Source organism: Eublepharis macularius, chromosome 10 (genome assembly GCF_028583425.1).
Source record: "Eublepharis macularius isolate TG4126 chromosome 10, MPM_Emac_v1.0, whole genome shotgun sequence".
NCBI classification, from domain to species: Eukaryota; Metazoa; Chordata; class Lepidosauria; order Squamata; family Eublepharidae; genus Eublepharis; species Eublepharis macularius.
Window position 1 is genome coordinate 15,108,634 of NC_072799.1, and position 16,135 is coordinate 15,124,768.

At 44.2% G+C, this 16,135-nt stretch overlaps 1 protein-coding gene across 1 annotated transcript in view; it reads right to left on the bottom strand.

The window, feature by feature from the left end:
* Nucleotides 1-16,135, bottom strand: part of PRKG2 (protein kinase cGMP-dependent 2) — a 79,744-nt gene that overhangs the window by 28,899 nt on the left and 34,710 nt on the right. Inside the window, exons 6-8 of the mRNA XM_054990004.1 lie at nt 11,123-11,200; nt 5,862-5,956; nt 676-744 (exon numbers count right to left, since the gene is read on the bottom strand). Of these exons, the coding sequence (XP_054845979.1) occupies nt 676-744; nt 5,862-5,956; nt 11,123-11,200 (242 nt within the window). The remainder of the gene's footprint in view (nt 1-675; nt 745-5,861; nt 5,957-11,122; nt 11,201-16,135) is intronic.

The following is a 16,135-nucleotide window of genomic DNA, read 5'->3' on the forward strand; positions in this document are numbered from 1 at the left end:
CCTCTCAACACAGAATTTTTTTAAAAAACCTTCAAGTGTTGCATTGCATTGAGCAATGGTACCAGATTCCAGGGGGTGGGGAATCAACTCTTTATTAAGTATTTCCGTCTGGCACTAAAGGCATTAAATAGCACCTGAGAGGAAATTATAAGAAAATTCAATTTTGTCAATTTCATTGTATATGCCAATTTCAGTTTCCCTTTCAAGACAGTTGGGGTAAAAAATGACCCCAAACGTATTAGAGTATACAGCTGTTGAAATAAGGGAAGGTGACAGAAAGCGGTTTGGTATGGTTCAAGATACATTCATAGTCATTTATAAAGGAGATTTGTGAGACTGCTAGTCTATGATTCTGTGCTAGGTGAACCCATGAGAGCATTCACACTGCAATTATCCCAATTTATAAAAAGCAAAGGGTGAAACAATAATTCACACAACAAACACACACATTTTAAATATACATAGACTGAATATTACTTTTGCTCAGTTATGAACAGAAGACTAGATGGCCACCGTTGTATTGTAGCAGTAAATGTGAATATAGCTGAAGCCCACTGACTGTGGAAGACTCACAATTTAGGCAAAGAAAATAAAGATTAGGGGATAATGCATAAGAGACAGAGAGAGAGAGCATGAATTTATCTAAAGCAGCAAAAAGACCGCCGTGTTACTCACTCTCTGTCTATAACAAGGCACTCCACGTCATTTTCATCTGCAATTATGTTTGCAGACCTGACATCATCGCTGAAAAGAGAAACAGATTAGAACTGCCTTAAAGATATTAAACTGTCTTTCAAAGTCTTACACTAGCAAAATGGCTTGGGCATAGATATGAATATTAAACAGCAACATATCAGATGTCAACTTGCCTGCAACTGATTTCCTGTCGGTAAAAAGCTACAAAATTAATCGCAAGAGAGGCAACCCAGAAAAATATAGAGATGCTTTAAAAACCACTGAAACCAATGGGAGTTAGACAACTACTTAGGCACTGGCCTCCATAGAACCTAGGCATGCTCAGAACAGGGCCCAAAGGACTTAGGAAGTGGCTGGAAGAAAGAAATGTGTCAGCTATGCAACTGCCTGTGTTTAAATGCTGACATGGAAAAGAGTCAGGGTTTTTTTTCAGCTGGAACACGGTGGAACGGAGTTCCAGCAGCTCCTGAAAATGGTCACATGGCCGGTGGCCCCGCCCCCTGATCTCCATACAGAGGGGAGTTTAGATTGCCCTCCGTGCCACTGGCGTGGAGGGCAATCTAAACTTCCCTCTGTGTAGAGATCAGGGGGTGGGGCCACCGGCCATGTGACCATTTTCGCTGAGGGCAATTTAAACTTTAACCCCCCCCTTGTTCCAGCTGACCCAAAGTGACGTCGTTGTGCGGTTCTGAGTAGAGATGGGCACGAACAGCAATACGAACAAAAAAATGCCACAAACAGCCCAATCTGCTGTTCGCAAACAAGCTGTTTGTGAGGCCCCATTCTAAACGAACAGGTGGTCGTTGCAAGCCTCATTTGTTGCTGTTCATCAAGCCAGTCTGGCACCTGCAATCAATTCCCTTGGCAACTTAGGCAGGGATTGTCTGAACTCTGCCTGAACTCCTGCTGTTGCCCTGGAAACCCCATCTAAGCCCAATTTAGCTTGATAGGCAGTCTTCCTTTCAAGTGTGCAGCTCCAAATTTGTTACAAGGGAGCAAAGAGCAGGGGGTAGGGGGGCTCCCAGCTCTGGCTTAGTTTGCAGACATTGTAGAGGGAGGGAGTTGCTGCTGGCATTTGATAGAGAGTGCATTGGAGCTTGAATTTTCTGTGTCTGTGGTGGGATAGGGATCTATGCCTTCAAGTTCCAGGGCTGCTGCCAGGCTCTGGGCCAAGCTACTATTTATTATTGGTACCTTTCCTGCTGCCTGCTCAGATCAGGTTTCTGGGAGTGGTGTGGTAGGGATCTTGACTTGGATGATGGCTGGAGGAGAGCCTGCTGGCCCCCACAAACAGCCAACCATGAACATGTTCGTAAACAGGGCCATGTTCATGGCTGTTCGTGAGTTCCTGTTCGTGGATGGCAATGAACAACGAACATCATGTTTGGGGTTTTTTTTTTCTGTTCGTGCCCATCTCTAGTCCTGAGATCCACCACTGAGTTCCACCATCTCTTTTCCCGGAAAAAAAGCCCTGAAAAGAGTCATAGGAAAATGTTTCGATAAAAGTCCGTTAGTGTCGTGCAGTGGTTTAAATGTCAGCTTGGGGTCTGTGAGACCCAGGTTCAAATCCCCACTCTGCCGTGGAAGCTTGCAGGGTGACTTTGGGCCAGTCAGACACTCTCAGCCTAACCTACCTCACAGGGTTGTTGAGAGAATAAAATGGAGGAGAGGAGAACATTGTAAGCTGCTTCGATTCTCCTCTGGGGAGTAAGGCAGGGTACAAATGAAGTAAAATAAATAGATATTATTGTCACCTCAACAGGCTTTTGCAGTGCTATTACAAAGCGAGGTTTCCTCCTCTTATGCCCGTTTTCTCTGTCCAAAGGGCAATATGATTAAATTTGGAAAAAATAAAGATGGGTTCATATCTTGACAACACAATCAGCAGAATGCTAGCACTTGTTCTTCCCCTGAACTGTACAGCCTCCGATGGTAGCCATGGGATGGGGGAGTTGTATGTCTGACTACCCTACTACATTAAAAACTGTTATCATGTAGGAACTTAGTGCATCAGGGAGAAAAATAAGCCAAACACTGACACTAGATTTCTTTTCCACACAAGAGGATTTTTAAAGTGGAGGAATTTGTGTTCTCTCCCCACACCCTCAGTTGGTGCTACACACAAAAATTGCTGCCTCTGGATTTTGCAAAATGGAAACGCTCATTCAGAGGATCATCTGGTATGACAATGTCAACAAAATGATTTTTTTTTTGTCTCGGCAATGGATTGTTTGACTGCTCCAAAATGTCTTGGACGCATAGGCAAGGCCTGAAGCGCCAACAGGGGAATTTAGAATAAACAAAGTTCTGCCAGTTTCACCACAAATGCCTAGGACGTAGTAAAGAACCTTCAACGAACCCATCATCATGCCATCGAGATCACGCTGACATTATCAAGTAGGCACCATCTCAAAAAAGTAATCTTAACTCAGCTAAGTTGCTGACGCATTTAGGTCCAAAGACCTTTCTCAGTGGTATATATGTGTACAAAGCACTCCATCATTATAGCTAATAAATCAAAAATACCCAACCCAGTACAAAATACACACAAAGATGTTGTATAAAACAGCATAGAGTAAATTCATTCAAAATTTTCTCACAAAACAGCTTAAAATGTAACATGGGCAATACATCCATATTAAAGTTCTTCCTTTGCCCATAAATCTCCTTAAGCCAGGTCATAAGTATACAAATCAAAGATGAAGAGCTAAGCCACAACCAGAAAGGAAGCATAAAATGTACTAATGGAGTATATGTTCGAGTTTACTATGTATATATACACAAGTATGGTACTTATATGTTGAACCACACTGCTGATGTTTTTGATCGTACTTATGCACTTTTATGTGTTGAATTAAATTATACTGGTGTTTTAATTATCTGATTATTTTAATCATTCCCGTTTTTAGTTCTTCTTAGTTATACTTAATTCACTTTTTTGTTCCAACCTCCTTGGTTACCCTTCTTCTACAGGGTTGTCTTTTTTTCTCCCTTTTTTTTGTCGTCTTAAAATAATGCTCCAATAATGCTCCAATAAATAACAATAAATAATGCTCCAATAAAATAATGTTCCAATAATGCTCCAATGCTGCTACTCTCTGCGCCAAAGAGTAACTCACCACATTGCTTTGTTTCTGAGAGACAGTTCAAATGGTCTATTGACTGACCTATTGGTCCAAACAATGGCTTAGGCAAATGGTCTACTCATATAAGCATTGTGCTGTTGTGAAAGTGTCGTGGAAGTGAAAGCAGCAGCTCCCACTATTAGTGATTTCCACATCCACGGCGTGGAAGTTGCCGCTTGGACTTCTGGGATGATGCTTACTTCGTGGCATGCAGCCGGTGGACAGAACACCTGAACTTCACAAAAAGTACAAACGTGAAGAACAATATGCACTCTTCCTCGCATCCAGCCCACATAGCTTCTCTTCACTTCTAAATAATTTTTGTCAGATCCTTTAATAGATCTGTTCCAGGTGACACAACTGTCTTTGGCTGAGCACATCAATCAATCAATGCTGCTGCAAGAGAAAGGCGCTTCCTTGTGAACTAATAAGAGGTGGCAGCTGTGACCAAGCACAGATGCATATGTTTAAAAAAAACCCTCTTGATGCGATAAAACTGAATTTTATGCCGTATCTTTATAAAGCTAATGAAGATTTTATGTAACAGCAAGAAAGGAAACCCTTACTGGGAGAAATACAAACAGTCGTAAACAATATTTACAAAGAGAATCATTTATTGAGGTTAAAGTGCCCAAGTGCTAAGGTGCAAAATTTTTAGAACCATTTATATCTTATTCATCATAATAATCATAATACATTTGTCATAATACAAAACCTTCACTTACAAATCACACTGCACACCCCTGTAAATATTTGCAACACAACAAATCCTAGGGTGTCATAAGAAGACATCCAACAGGTAAGTCCTTTCTTAATATTGAATCTTGTAGGAATGTTCTTAATAGCTGTTTCTCTTGTTTCTTTTCACAGGTATTCCAGTGGATGACGGCAAAACATCCCAAGCCCAAACTGGGGCCGGCTATCTGGTCACACAGATTTAGTCCAAAACGGACTTCTTCAGGGGCATGGATCTAGTCCCCAGTACCAGTTATCATTTTATTGATAATTCATTCTTACAACTTGGAAAGCGGCGCTCGGATCTTCAACCACGCGCGTGGTTGAAGATACGATATTAAGAAAGGACTTACCTGTTGGATGTCTTCTTCTGACACTCTTGGATTTGTTGTGTAGCAAATATTTACAGGGGGGTGCAGTGTGATTCGTAAGTAAAGGTTTTGTATTATGACAAATGTATTATGATTATTATGATGAATAAGATATAAATGGTGCTAAAAATTTAGCACCTTAGCACTTGGGCACTTTAACCTCAATAAATGATTATCTTTGTAAATATTGTTTAAGAGTGTTTGTATTTCTCCTGGTAAGGGTTTCTTTTCTTGCTGTTACATTGTTTCAACTGGGAGAGCCTTCCTATGATTGTTAATGAAGATTTTATAGCATCAGAACAGGTAAGGAAAACATCGACATGTCAGCTAAATATGCAGTTAAACATAGGAAGAAAAGACAACTGCAGGGTTGAGAACTTAATACTATCAACATTAGCACTTTTTGTTTGAGATGAACAGCAACTCAGAACAGTGTCGACCTCCAGCTACAATTTATTTGGGTCCTCAAGCTATCTACCTCTAGGTTATCATTAAATGCTCCCTTTGTATGATTTGGGTGGCCTTTTGTTTCCAGGCACACTGACCTTCCTATCAGATCAAGACAGAATTTGAACAGATGGGCTCTGCTTTACAATAACTTCACCTGTTACGTGAATTCGTACTGAATTTTGTTTGCGGAAACCAGTTTCGCAAAATCTTCCAGAACGAGGTTGATCCTAATGGAACTGGGTATCTGTTGAAAGGTGCGGAAGGCCCAGTAAACAGACAGATTTCAGCCTATGCTGACAGAAAAAGTCAATGTAAGTGGAGCAATCTTTTGGGGAAATTGTAGCATGAAAGACTTCTCTCAGCTATATCCATGTGCTGACAGAAAAGGTTATGAGACTTCATAAAACCCATGCAGTGATGATCCCCCGTTAAGAACTTTTGGGTAGAAAATCAGAATGTGAATCAAAATTAATTTCAAACTAACCTGATCAAAGCCTTTTCCCCAAAGTAATCTCCTTTCTGCAATATTTTAATCAGGTGGGTCTGCGTGCATCCTTCGGCAGTCTTGGTGACTTTAACCTAGGAAATGGAGGGTTGCAGGTTACATGGTCACTGGACAAACACAGACTGCTGTAATGAAAATGAGTTGCTTCCCCAGATCCATCCATTATAGAGTAGTTTATCCTTGCAAAATAAAACAGCAGACTGGTGGCACCTTAAAGTCTAACAAAAATCTGTCCTAGCATAAGCTTTCATGAGTCAGAGCTCACTTAACCTGAAGTGTTCAGCCATCAAGCAGATGATGCATTTATATGCAAAGCTGCAGACAGCAGAAAGGTTGGGAAGGGAGAAATGACACAAAGAGAGGCCAGTTTAAAACAATAACCAAACAAAATAGTAAATCAACTGATTTAGCCTGGCAGTTCATCAATGACAGCAACCAAATAATACGAGGCCGCCATAGCCAGGAAATCAGAGATTATTAATCATTTACCATTAAATGCAGACAAATGTGTTAGTATAACAAAACTTTAAAAATGACTTGTACCAGAACCAAAAGGTCGGACCAGAATCAACAGGTTGAAATTAAATCAAAAGAGGTTTTGGCTAAACATTAGGAAGAACTTTCTGTCAGTTAGAGCAGTCCCTCAGTGGAACAGGCTTCCTCGGGAGGTGGTGGGCTCTCCCTCTTTGGAGGCTAGATGGCCATCTGACAGCAATGCTGATTCTGTGAACCTAGGCAGATCATGAGAGGGAAGGCAGGAAGGGTTATATCAGTGCTTAGTTCTCACGGGTCCTTCTTACATGCCCAGAGTAAGGCCGATCGCCACCTTTGGGTCAGATAGCAATTTTCCCCAGGCCAGTTTGGCTAGGAATCCTAACAGTTTTTTGCCATCTTCTGGGCATGGAGTAAGGGTCACTGTCTGTGTGTGTGTGTGCGGGGGGTGGGGAATATTTGTGAATTTCCTGCATTGTACAGAGGGTTGGAATAGATGACCCTATAGGAGACATGTACTGCTTAGCCCTTCCTTGTAGTTTTAAACTTACAGGGAATGATTAGTTCAAAATTATTATTCAAGATTGAGCTCTATATTATACAAAAACAATTGTAACATACCCTCAAAGTTTTGTTTTATTTTTAAAAAGAAAAGAAGCTTCAGGACAGGGCAGGGCAGTTATGTTTGAAATGCCTCCCACCCCCAGTTGCTTTTCTCTTTAAAAAAAAAACGATTCCCATTTCGTTGCATATGTTTGTATATAATACAAAATTAGGTTCTTTGGGAAATATTCAAAATGGCACTTGCTTCCCTTGCAATCTTTCTTCCCCTTCCGTCGTTCCTCATTCTGCATCCATCTAGCCATAGTTTGCACACTGAAATGTACTATATAATATAAATTATTACTACATTCCCAAATCCTGACTCTTTGTTTTAATATATTATTTACTTAATTGGCAGATTTGGGAATTGCTTCTCTCCCTACCCCCGCCCAATGAGCTAGTAAAGCCAAATGCAGTCAGTCTGGGACCAAACCTGCCATTTCCCAAATTCAGCAAACTAATTGCCTGAACAGCGCCCAAGAAGGGCGGATTCCTGCCTGTGCACATTTATCTCCCCCCTTCAAGCCAGCAGCAGAAATATTTATTCCTGACGCTTGCCAACTGGTGATGCACCATCTGTCTCTGTTCTTGTGTGATTGCCGATTTGTTCGTTCCCTGGCGCTTAGCCCATAAATGTTTTTCGATTAAGTGACTTTACCCTTTGCATTAAAAAAGAGGAAATATTTATCCCTGATGTTAAACAAAAAGGCTTCTAAAGGCACTGGCTAATATCCAAAGGGCTTCTTTAGGCAAGACCAAAGATCTGGGCATGCCAACAGGGATTTTTGATTTCTTAATTTCCCTGGACCAGGCTCCCGAGCCATAGTCCAAACTGGGAGGCTGTGGAATGAGAAACACAAGACTTAAAGCCACCTCAGGCACACAGATCTAGCAGTGAAACTCCTTGGATCCCAGACTGAATACAGCATCCCAGCCCAAAGGAGTCAGTTTGGCAAAGTATATTAAAGGTTATAATACTTTACCAAACTGACTCCTTTGGGCTGGGATGCTGTATCCAGTTTGTAAGGATACCAAGCAACTCTCAATAGACTTCACTTCAGGAGTAAAAGTTCTTTATTGATAAGATGCCAGTTTCATACACTTACGCCATCCTTGCTAGGACTGGAGGCTACAGACAAGTATCAAGCAGATAAAGGTTCCCCAAGGCTACTCCTAATCCTGCCCTCCTCGGTTCTCCTAACAGTCCTCTAACTCTGCGGGAAGGAAAACAGGCCGTGTGATTCATGGACTTCTCAAGGTCAAGCAGGCTCCCAGACTCGGGAGAGATTACAACAGGAACAAACACCTCCTGTTCTCAGTTTCCCACCATGGGTTCAAATAACAGAATCACCCCAACAGCATCAGCTTCAGGGGGTGTAGAATATGACAGGCAGGGCTTTTTTTCAGCTGGAACGCGGTGGAACGGAGTTCCGGCACCTCTTGAAAATGGTCACATGGCCGGTGGCCCTGCCCCCTGATCTCCAGACAGAGGGGAGTTTAGATTGCCCTCCACACCGTGGCACCGAGGGCAATCTAAACTCCCCTCTGTCTGGAGATCAGGGGGCAGGGCCACCGGCCATGTGACCATTTTTGCCGAGGGCTAAATCGCCCTTGGCAATTTTTAAAAACTCCCCCCTTGTTCCAGCTGACCCAAAGTGACATCATTGTGCGGTCCTGAGTTCTACCACTGAGTTCCACCACCTCTTTTCCCAGAAAAAAGCCCTGATGACAGGTGATCCTGAGCACCTGACAGAGTTATCAGTTCAATACAATACATAACACAACAACAAGTTTACAGCATTTATACATCACTGCCAGTGCCCAGTTGTTCAAACTGCATCATATTTACTTTACTTCTCACTGTTTTTACAACCCGAATCATAAATAGCAACCCTCATTCCACATGGAACTGAAGGCAGCTTTAATGGGATTACCAGGAAGTTCCCCATCCAGGCACTGACCTGACCAGTTTCGCTTCACCCAGGTAACTTCCCATGTTCCTGCCCTGAAACCCCAGAGCAGCTCATCCATTCCTTTTCTCACAGTCCCAGTCCTTAAGGCATGGTTTGCCAATCCCATTGATCCTGTGGGTACTTTGAAAATTTTGAGAACAAGGAATGGGCAGCACCACAAAACGGCTGTCATGGAGGGATGGGGTTAATTAGAAAATGGCTGTCATGATGTCCAGGGACCAATCACCCAATTTTGTGCAGTTGCAAGCTAAGCACCCTTCTATAATGAAGTTAGTTGTTTCTGGGGTCTCCTGCTCCAGGGAGGAGCTCCAAAGGAAGCAAATGGGTATCTGGAAACCCATCAGTGGGTGCCATGGTGCCCTCAGCAACCATATTGGGGATAACTGCCTAACGGAAGTGAAAAGCCAAATCAAGACCTTTTCCAGTGATACGCCCAAGCCCAATGAAGCCAACTTCCAACTGCTGTCCAAGATCCACCTTATTTTGACAAGGCAAATGTTTCACAAACGCAGTGAAACATTTTGATCCTTGTCCTTAGCTGAACTCCATCTTTTTTCATTAGCATCTCTGGGTTTATATATGATAATGTATAACCCTATTTTTATTATATGCTTTATGACGATGGTTTAGTGTGCCATATTTATAGCTGGCTGCCTAGCACTTGTTAATTAGGTGGATATAAACAGCATTATGTGAATAAAAAAGAAATAAGGCAAGAAAAGCATCCCTCTGAGGTGCTTTACGCCAGAGCTTTTCGATCTTTCTGCTTTTTCAGGGAACCTCTCCCTCCATATCAATTTGTCTACCAAGGGACTCCTGCTCATTTGGGAGGACCCTGGATTGCATTTGGCAGTCCATATGGGGGCAACACCTTCTCATCACATTCAACTTTCAAACGCTGTGGCTGCACATTGAGGAGGAAGATCAGCCATGGGTAGATACATGAGTATTCAAGGACGCTTGCCTGCCGTGACCAGGGCTCATTTCGAGGGGGAACACGCAGTTCCGGCAGTTCCCCAAAGAGGTCACATCAGGTGGCCCCACCCACCTGACACTCAGCCATTTGGAGCCCGTTTTGGCCTGGATTGGGGCCGAAATGGCCCGGATCTGGCCTCTGATGTGTGGTGGATCACTCTCCCACTCAGCAGCGGCCCGATCCTGACCATTTTGGGCCTCTTTTCAGCCCTTTTCAGCCCATTTTTGCCATTTTGGGCCCAATTTCGGCCCTGAATGGCCAGGATTGGGTCCAAAATAGCCAGGATAGGTGATGTCAGGGGGTGTGACGTATGTAAATCAGTTATGCTAATGACACACTGCTGGTGATGTCAAGGGGCGTGGCATATGCTAATGGGTTATGCTAATGAGTTCCTCCAGCACTTTTTCTACAAAATGACCCCTAGCCATGACTAATCCTCTCTCTGGAACCCAAGAAAGTTCCAGAGGTTCCCAAGATTTCCCAGAATGCAATGTGAGAGTTGCTTCATCAGGTAGCATGCTTCATCCATGGGGCAGGAGTTGAGACTTTGTAGGACCCATTCCTACTTTCAATAATTATTGTGTGCCTTCAAAGTCACAAAGTCATGGCGACCCCAGGATCATGGGGTTTTCCAAGTAAGAGATGGGCAGTGGTGGCTTGACATTGCTTTCCTCTGATAGCACACCCAGTTTTCCTTGGTGGTCTCCCATTCAAGTATAACTATGGCAGACGCTGCTTAGTTTCCAAGTTCTGATGCAACTGGGCTAGTCAGAACTATTCAGGCTGCTCCTTCCTCCTTTTACATTTCTAAAATGTTAAGGATGAAGGTATTGGTATCTTTCTTGTGGAGGTAACTGAAAAGAACCACAACAGGGACAGCAACTGGAACTCTTCAGCCTTTGATAGAGGTGCATACTTCTCTTGCTGGCCCAGTGACCCCCAATTCACTCAGGCGCAGGCCAACAGCTTTGCATTTTGCAGCATTGACTCTACCCAGCTGCCCAGCAGCCGATTAGCTCCCAGTGATCAAAGTTTTTGCCTGTCATTTCACTCCTGCGTTTGTCCTTGAAGAGGCAGATGAACAGTGCATGGTGAATGTATTAGACTCTCCTCTGTGCCTCCTCCATGCTATCAAATGTGGGGAATTAAGCAGCTTCACTCAGAATTCCTTCATCAAATACAGCTGTGCACCTTACCTTCCCCTTTGCTATGACGAAGAAGGTGTTTCCTTCCTCTCCCTCACGAATAACATAATCCCCTTTGTCATAGTATTCCTGTGAGGCAGAGAGAATACCTATTGTTAGCAAGCAATTCAGACCATTTCAGAGGGCTAAAGTCAAATAATTTAAGAGTATTTTCAAGTATTTTCAATGTGATTATCTGGACTCACACTAATTCTGCAGTCCAAAGCTAAATTTAAAAGCTATATTATTCAGTCCCCTTAGCACAGCTATATCGGAGTATTACATCTTCATGAGGGGACACTGTGTTATGTAATGACTATCTTGCTTAAAAATTTTCTATACCTGGAGAACAAAATGTCTTTGAGTAGAACTGAGAAAATAGTGTACGTTCTTCTAAGATGCCACACCAAAATAGCAGGGCTGGGTCTGGGTTTTGGGTAGACCTGGGCAAGATTCTGCCCCTCGTTAGGGTTCCCAGGCTCAGCCTAGCAACCAATGGGAGCTCTAGGAATTGCTGGCAACTCTATGGTAATTTCTGAAGATTCCTAGACCTACCCTTTGTCACTTCTGGGCTGTACTTGGAAGTGATATAATGACATTGGCGACATAACTGTTTAATTTTATTTTTCTCTTGCTGCCACTTGGAGCAGTGGTGGGCAAGAAAGCTTGCCAATGGGACACCTCCCACCATAGCAGGAGGCCTGCCAAGCCTACCCCCAGTACACCACTTTCACATACATGCACACAACCCTTCTTACTGACAGAGGCTCCTTCAACACGGCTAACAGGAGTGTGAAAGTGTTGGACTCCCTTTTCTTCAGTGACTCTCCAAACAAGAAGCAAGAGATGGAGGCCCTTTATGAAGCCACAAGGGTCTTTGGGATGATCTCACCAGTTCTGAGGAAGGACCGATAAGCCTAACTCCTTTTCCTGGTGGGCCCTCTGCTGACCACACCAACCCCATGAAGTAGGGCTTCTCTCGGCGAAAGCAAGGACCTAGGCATCCTGCCACTCTGCCTACAACATAGTTCTAGTTGCATCAAGCGACTTTTGCTCTGAAGGCAGCCACTGTATCGTAGCTTTAAAAGGCAAGAGAGATGAAACATGAAAAGGCAATTGGGAGGTGAGGGGCTGCCAATTACAGCAACCTCCTAAACAGAGTTACACCTTTCCAAGAGCCAAACTATATGATACAATTTCTAACAAGCCAGGTCTGGGTTCCCTGGACCCAACTCATTTCCCCCTGCAGCCATAAAGCTAGGGTTGCCAACTCTGGGTTAGGACATTCCTGGAGATTTGGGGTGGTGCCTGAGGAGGGAGGGGGTTTGGGAAAGAGAAGGACCTCAGTGGGTGTAATGCCATAGAGTCCATCCTCCAAAGCAGCACTTTTCTTCAGGGGAACTGGAGATTAGTTGAAATTCCAAGACAGCTCCAGGCCCTGTCTGGAGGCTGGCAATCCTACACACAGCAGCTGGGGCAACTGTTGCTTTAAAAGTCTGGGGGGGACCAATTTGAGTCAGGATCATGATGTGGAGGGAAGGGCTTCTGCCTAGGCTGGCCAGGTCACCTGCTCTAGTGGGAGATCTCTCACCCTCAGCTTCCTCCAGCCTCTGCCCCCCCACTAACCTGGCCGGGGGCGGGGGAGGAACTGGGAAATGGGGTGACAGAACTGGGGCATGTGCAAAAGCATGTGTGCACCTGCCCGCTGCACCGAAAATGATGTCATCTCTGGAATGGCACAGAAGCAATTGGTAATGTCAAAAACTAAGGCCGTTTCCACACGGCTTACCTTCCCTCGTAACGACCCGGGACATTGCACAAAAACCGCAGAAGATCGCGTTTTCTCGTGTGAGATTTGAGCGACGTCGCACAAATCTCATGTGAGAAAATGCGATCTTCCGCGGTTTTTGCGTGATGTTCCGGGTTGTTCCGAGGGAAGGTAAGCTGTGTGGAAACGGCCTAGGTTTGGTGCTGACAGAATCAGGCCCGATCATGATTACGTCATTTTCCAGCACTATGGTGTGTGGGCACACAGGTAAGTCCCCGCTGACCTCCATCCTTCCACACGCACCCCTCAGTTTAGCCCCTAGGGTTGCTGGCTGCCCAACTTCTACCTCATCCACTTCTGGCCATTCTCCCAAGCAAAAATAGCCCCAGGAAGAGTTATTCACCCCATTTTGAAGCTGTCCATGCAAGCAGGGCTCATTTTGAGGGGGAACGTGCAGGAACGCAGTTCTGGTAGTTCTCCAAAAAGGTCTCATGACAGGTGGCCCCGCCTACCTGATTTTTGGCTATTTTGGGCCCATTTCGGCCTGGATCAGGGCCGAAATGGCCCAATTAAGGCCCAAAATGGCCAGGATCAGGCCCAAAACAGCCAGGATTGGTCCTGTAACAGCCAGGATTGGGCCTCTGACCATTCTGGGCCCCTTAAGCTAATGAGTTCCTGCAGCTCTTTTTCTACGAAATGACCCCTGCATGCAAGTATTCCTTTACAACTGACATGTTCTCTGCGATTGCTCTCTGGGCCCATTTTGGAAGCAGGACGGGACTGGGGGGAAATGAGAAGCTCTTAAAAATGCCGCAGCCTTGAGAAAAACTGTTGGGGTTGTCGCTTGTGCAGTCAGGCCAGAAACGGTTTCTGCCACACTTTTGTTTCAAAGCCAGCATGCTATTGTATTTGCATAATTTGCAGGCAGTGAGTCTTTAGATTTCCCTGCCAAAAGGAATGAGTGTATTGCAATGGACTGGCCTGGAAGAAATTCGGGTCACTCAGGGCATTAGCTTCATAACACCGAGAGCAAAGAAAAGCAGATATGACTCATTAGATTTCAACATGGAACATGAATCTGGCCCAAAATGTTTTGAACGCATTTGAAAGCTGTACCTTCACATCACCAAATCGCCCTACTATGTGCTTACAGAGAAATAAATTCCACTGAAATACGGAGCATATTTATGTTTGAGTAAATGGTATTCAGCTTGGTGAAATAAAGAGGCCAAATGACTTCCTCTTCCTTACGAGTTGTTCTACTGAAGCGTAAAGTTAGATACTTATAGAAAGACAGTATGTGCAAACCAACAAGCCCGGAAGTTACTCTGATTTGCATATAAAAGTTGACTTACATTATTCAACACATAAATAAAATATGAACTGCCACCAAAGCAATTTCCTTGTATCCAACAACACATTTCCAAAAAACTTAAGGGTGCTTAAGGGGTAGAGGCCCTGGCCTGGATAGCCCCTGCAAGCCTGATCCCATCGGATCTTGGAAGCTAAGCAAGGTCAACCTTGGTTAGTAACTGGATGGGAGACCTCCAGAGAAGACCAGGGTTGCAGAGGGAGGCAATGGCAAACCACTTCTGTGAGTCTCTTGCCTTGAAAACCCCACTAGGGAGTTGCCGTAAGTCCACTATGACTTGAAGGCACTTTCTACCACCATAAGGGATAACGATTTCCTGATTCCCTATCTTACTGTGGACCCCAACTTTGCCTGCTACGATGTTCTGGGGGCTGGGGGGAGTCCAGTAACTCTTAAGAAAAAAACTTCAGGGGATAAGCAGGCTACAGAAAGAGGGAGGGTTTTGCAAAAGTTGCCACCCCTTTTTTCTGCATAGCCATTATATTTCAAGTAACTGTTTAAACTGCAATAGCATTACATTAAACACAGATAACTGAAGAAGAGAGACTAAGGGACAAGCTACAAGTGACAAATGACACTTGAATGGCAAGTGGATCGAGTGGACGGCAAGTGAACCGGGAGGAATACACTTGCTGTTCAAGTGTCATTTGTCACTTGTAGTTTGGCCCTAAGAGCCAAGCTACAAGTGATGAATTACACTTGCCTGGCAAGTGAACAGACTCACGGGTATTCTGCTTGATCGAGTGGAGAGCAAGTGAATGGCAAGTGAACAGGGAGGAACACACGTGAGTCTGTTCACTTGCCAGGCAAGTGTAATTCGTCACTTGTAGCTTGGCTCTAACACTACACTCCTAAGCAGAATTATGTCCTTCTAAGTCCACTGAAGTCAGTGAGCTTATAAAGGCACAACTCAGCTTAGGAATGCATGGTAAAATGTGCAGGAAGTTCTGATGCTGATCTGGAAAACGGCAAGATTGCTTCTGTTTGTTCATTCCCTAGCCCTTACAGGAAGCAAGGAGCTCATTCACACAACCTTCACAGCAAAAAATTTTTTTACTGCTGATTGTCACAATGCAGAGAACTATTTTAGGCATTCCTCATGGCTTTCGACACATGCTCTCTTCTCTCAGAACAGCAGATCTCTACCACACCACACCACACCAAATGCGCTCATCTCATGGCTCACAGACAGCCCCATTCACAATGACCATCAACCAAAAGAGCCGTATGTCTACTGGATGCCCTGTGCACCACCCCGTTCTCTCCTCAGCATGACTCACAGCAGCTCAGATTAGAGAGGGAGGCTGCCAAGGCACCCAGAAGAAAGCAAGCTGGCGGTGGAGAAAGGGGAATAAAATCACCATCATCACCCCACTGAGGCAGTTCGCTCTTTTTCCCCAGAAAAAAAGATAGCGTCTTCTCGTGTGAATTTCACACGAGAAGACGCTATCTTCTGCAGTTTTTTCGCAACATTCTGCAGCATTCCGGATGAAGGTAAGTAGTGTGGAAACGGCCCAGATTAAGTCAGATGCTTGTTCAGTTTCTAGAAACAAGAGCTTGTCTTTAAAATGCTTCTTGCTTTTGCCATCATTTTCCTGAAATGATACCTATTTAGGTAGCATGCTCCTTTCTTTGATGCAATGGCATCTTGGACAATGGGGTGGGGGGGGGGGGGTCAATTATCTGCCAAAAAACTGGACAGTGTTAAAGCACAAATTTGAGAACGACTGGATAGGAGACGATCAAGTTGTTTTGAAAAGCATTCCTAGTAGTCTCAGAATTGACGTGACAACCACAAAGACAAGTATGGGTATTTATTACAGCCCTCTTCATTATAATAGTTATTACCAGGGCTTTTTTTCTGGGAAAAGAGGTGGTGGAACTC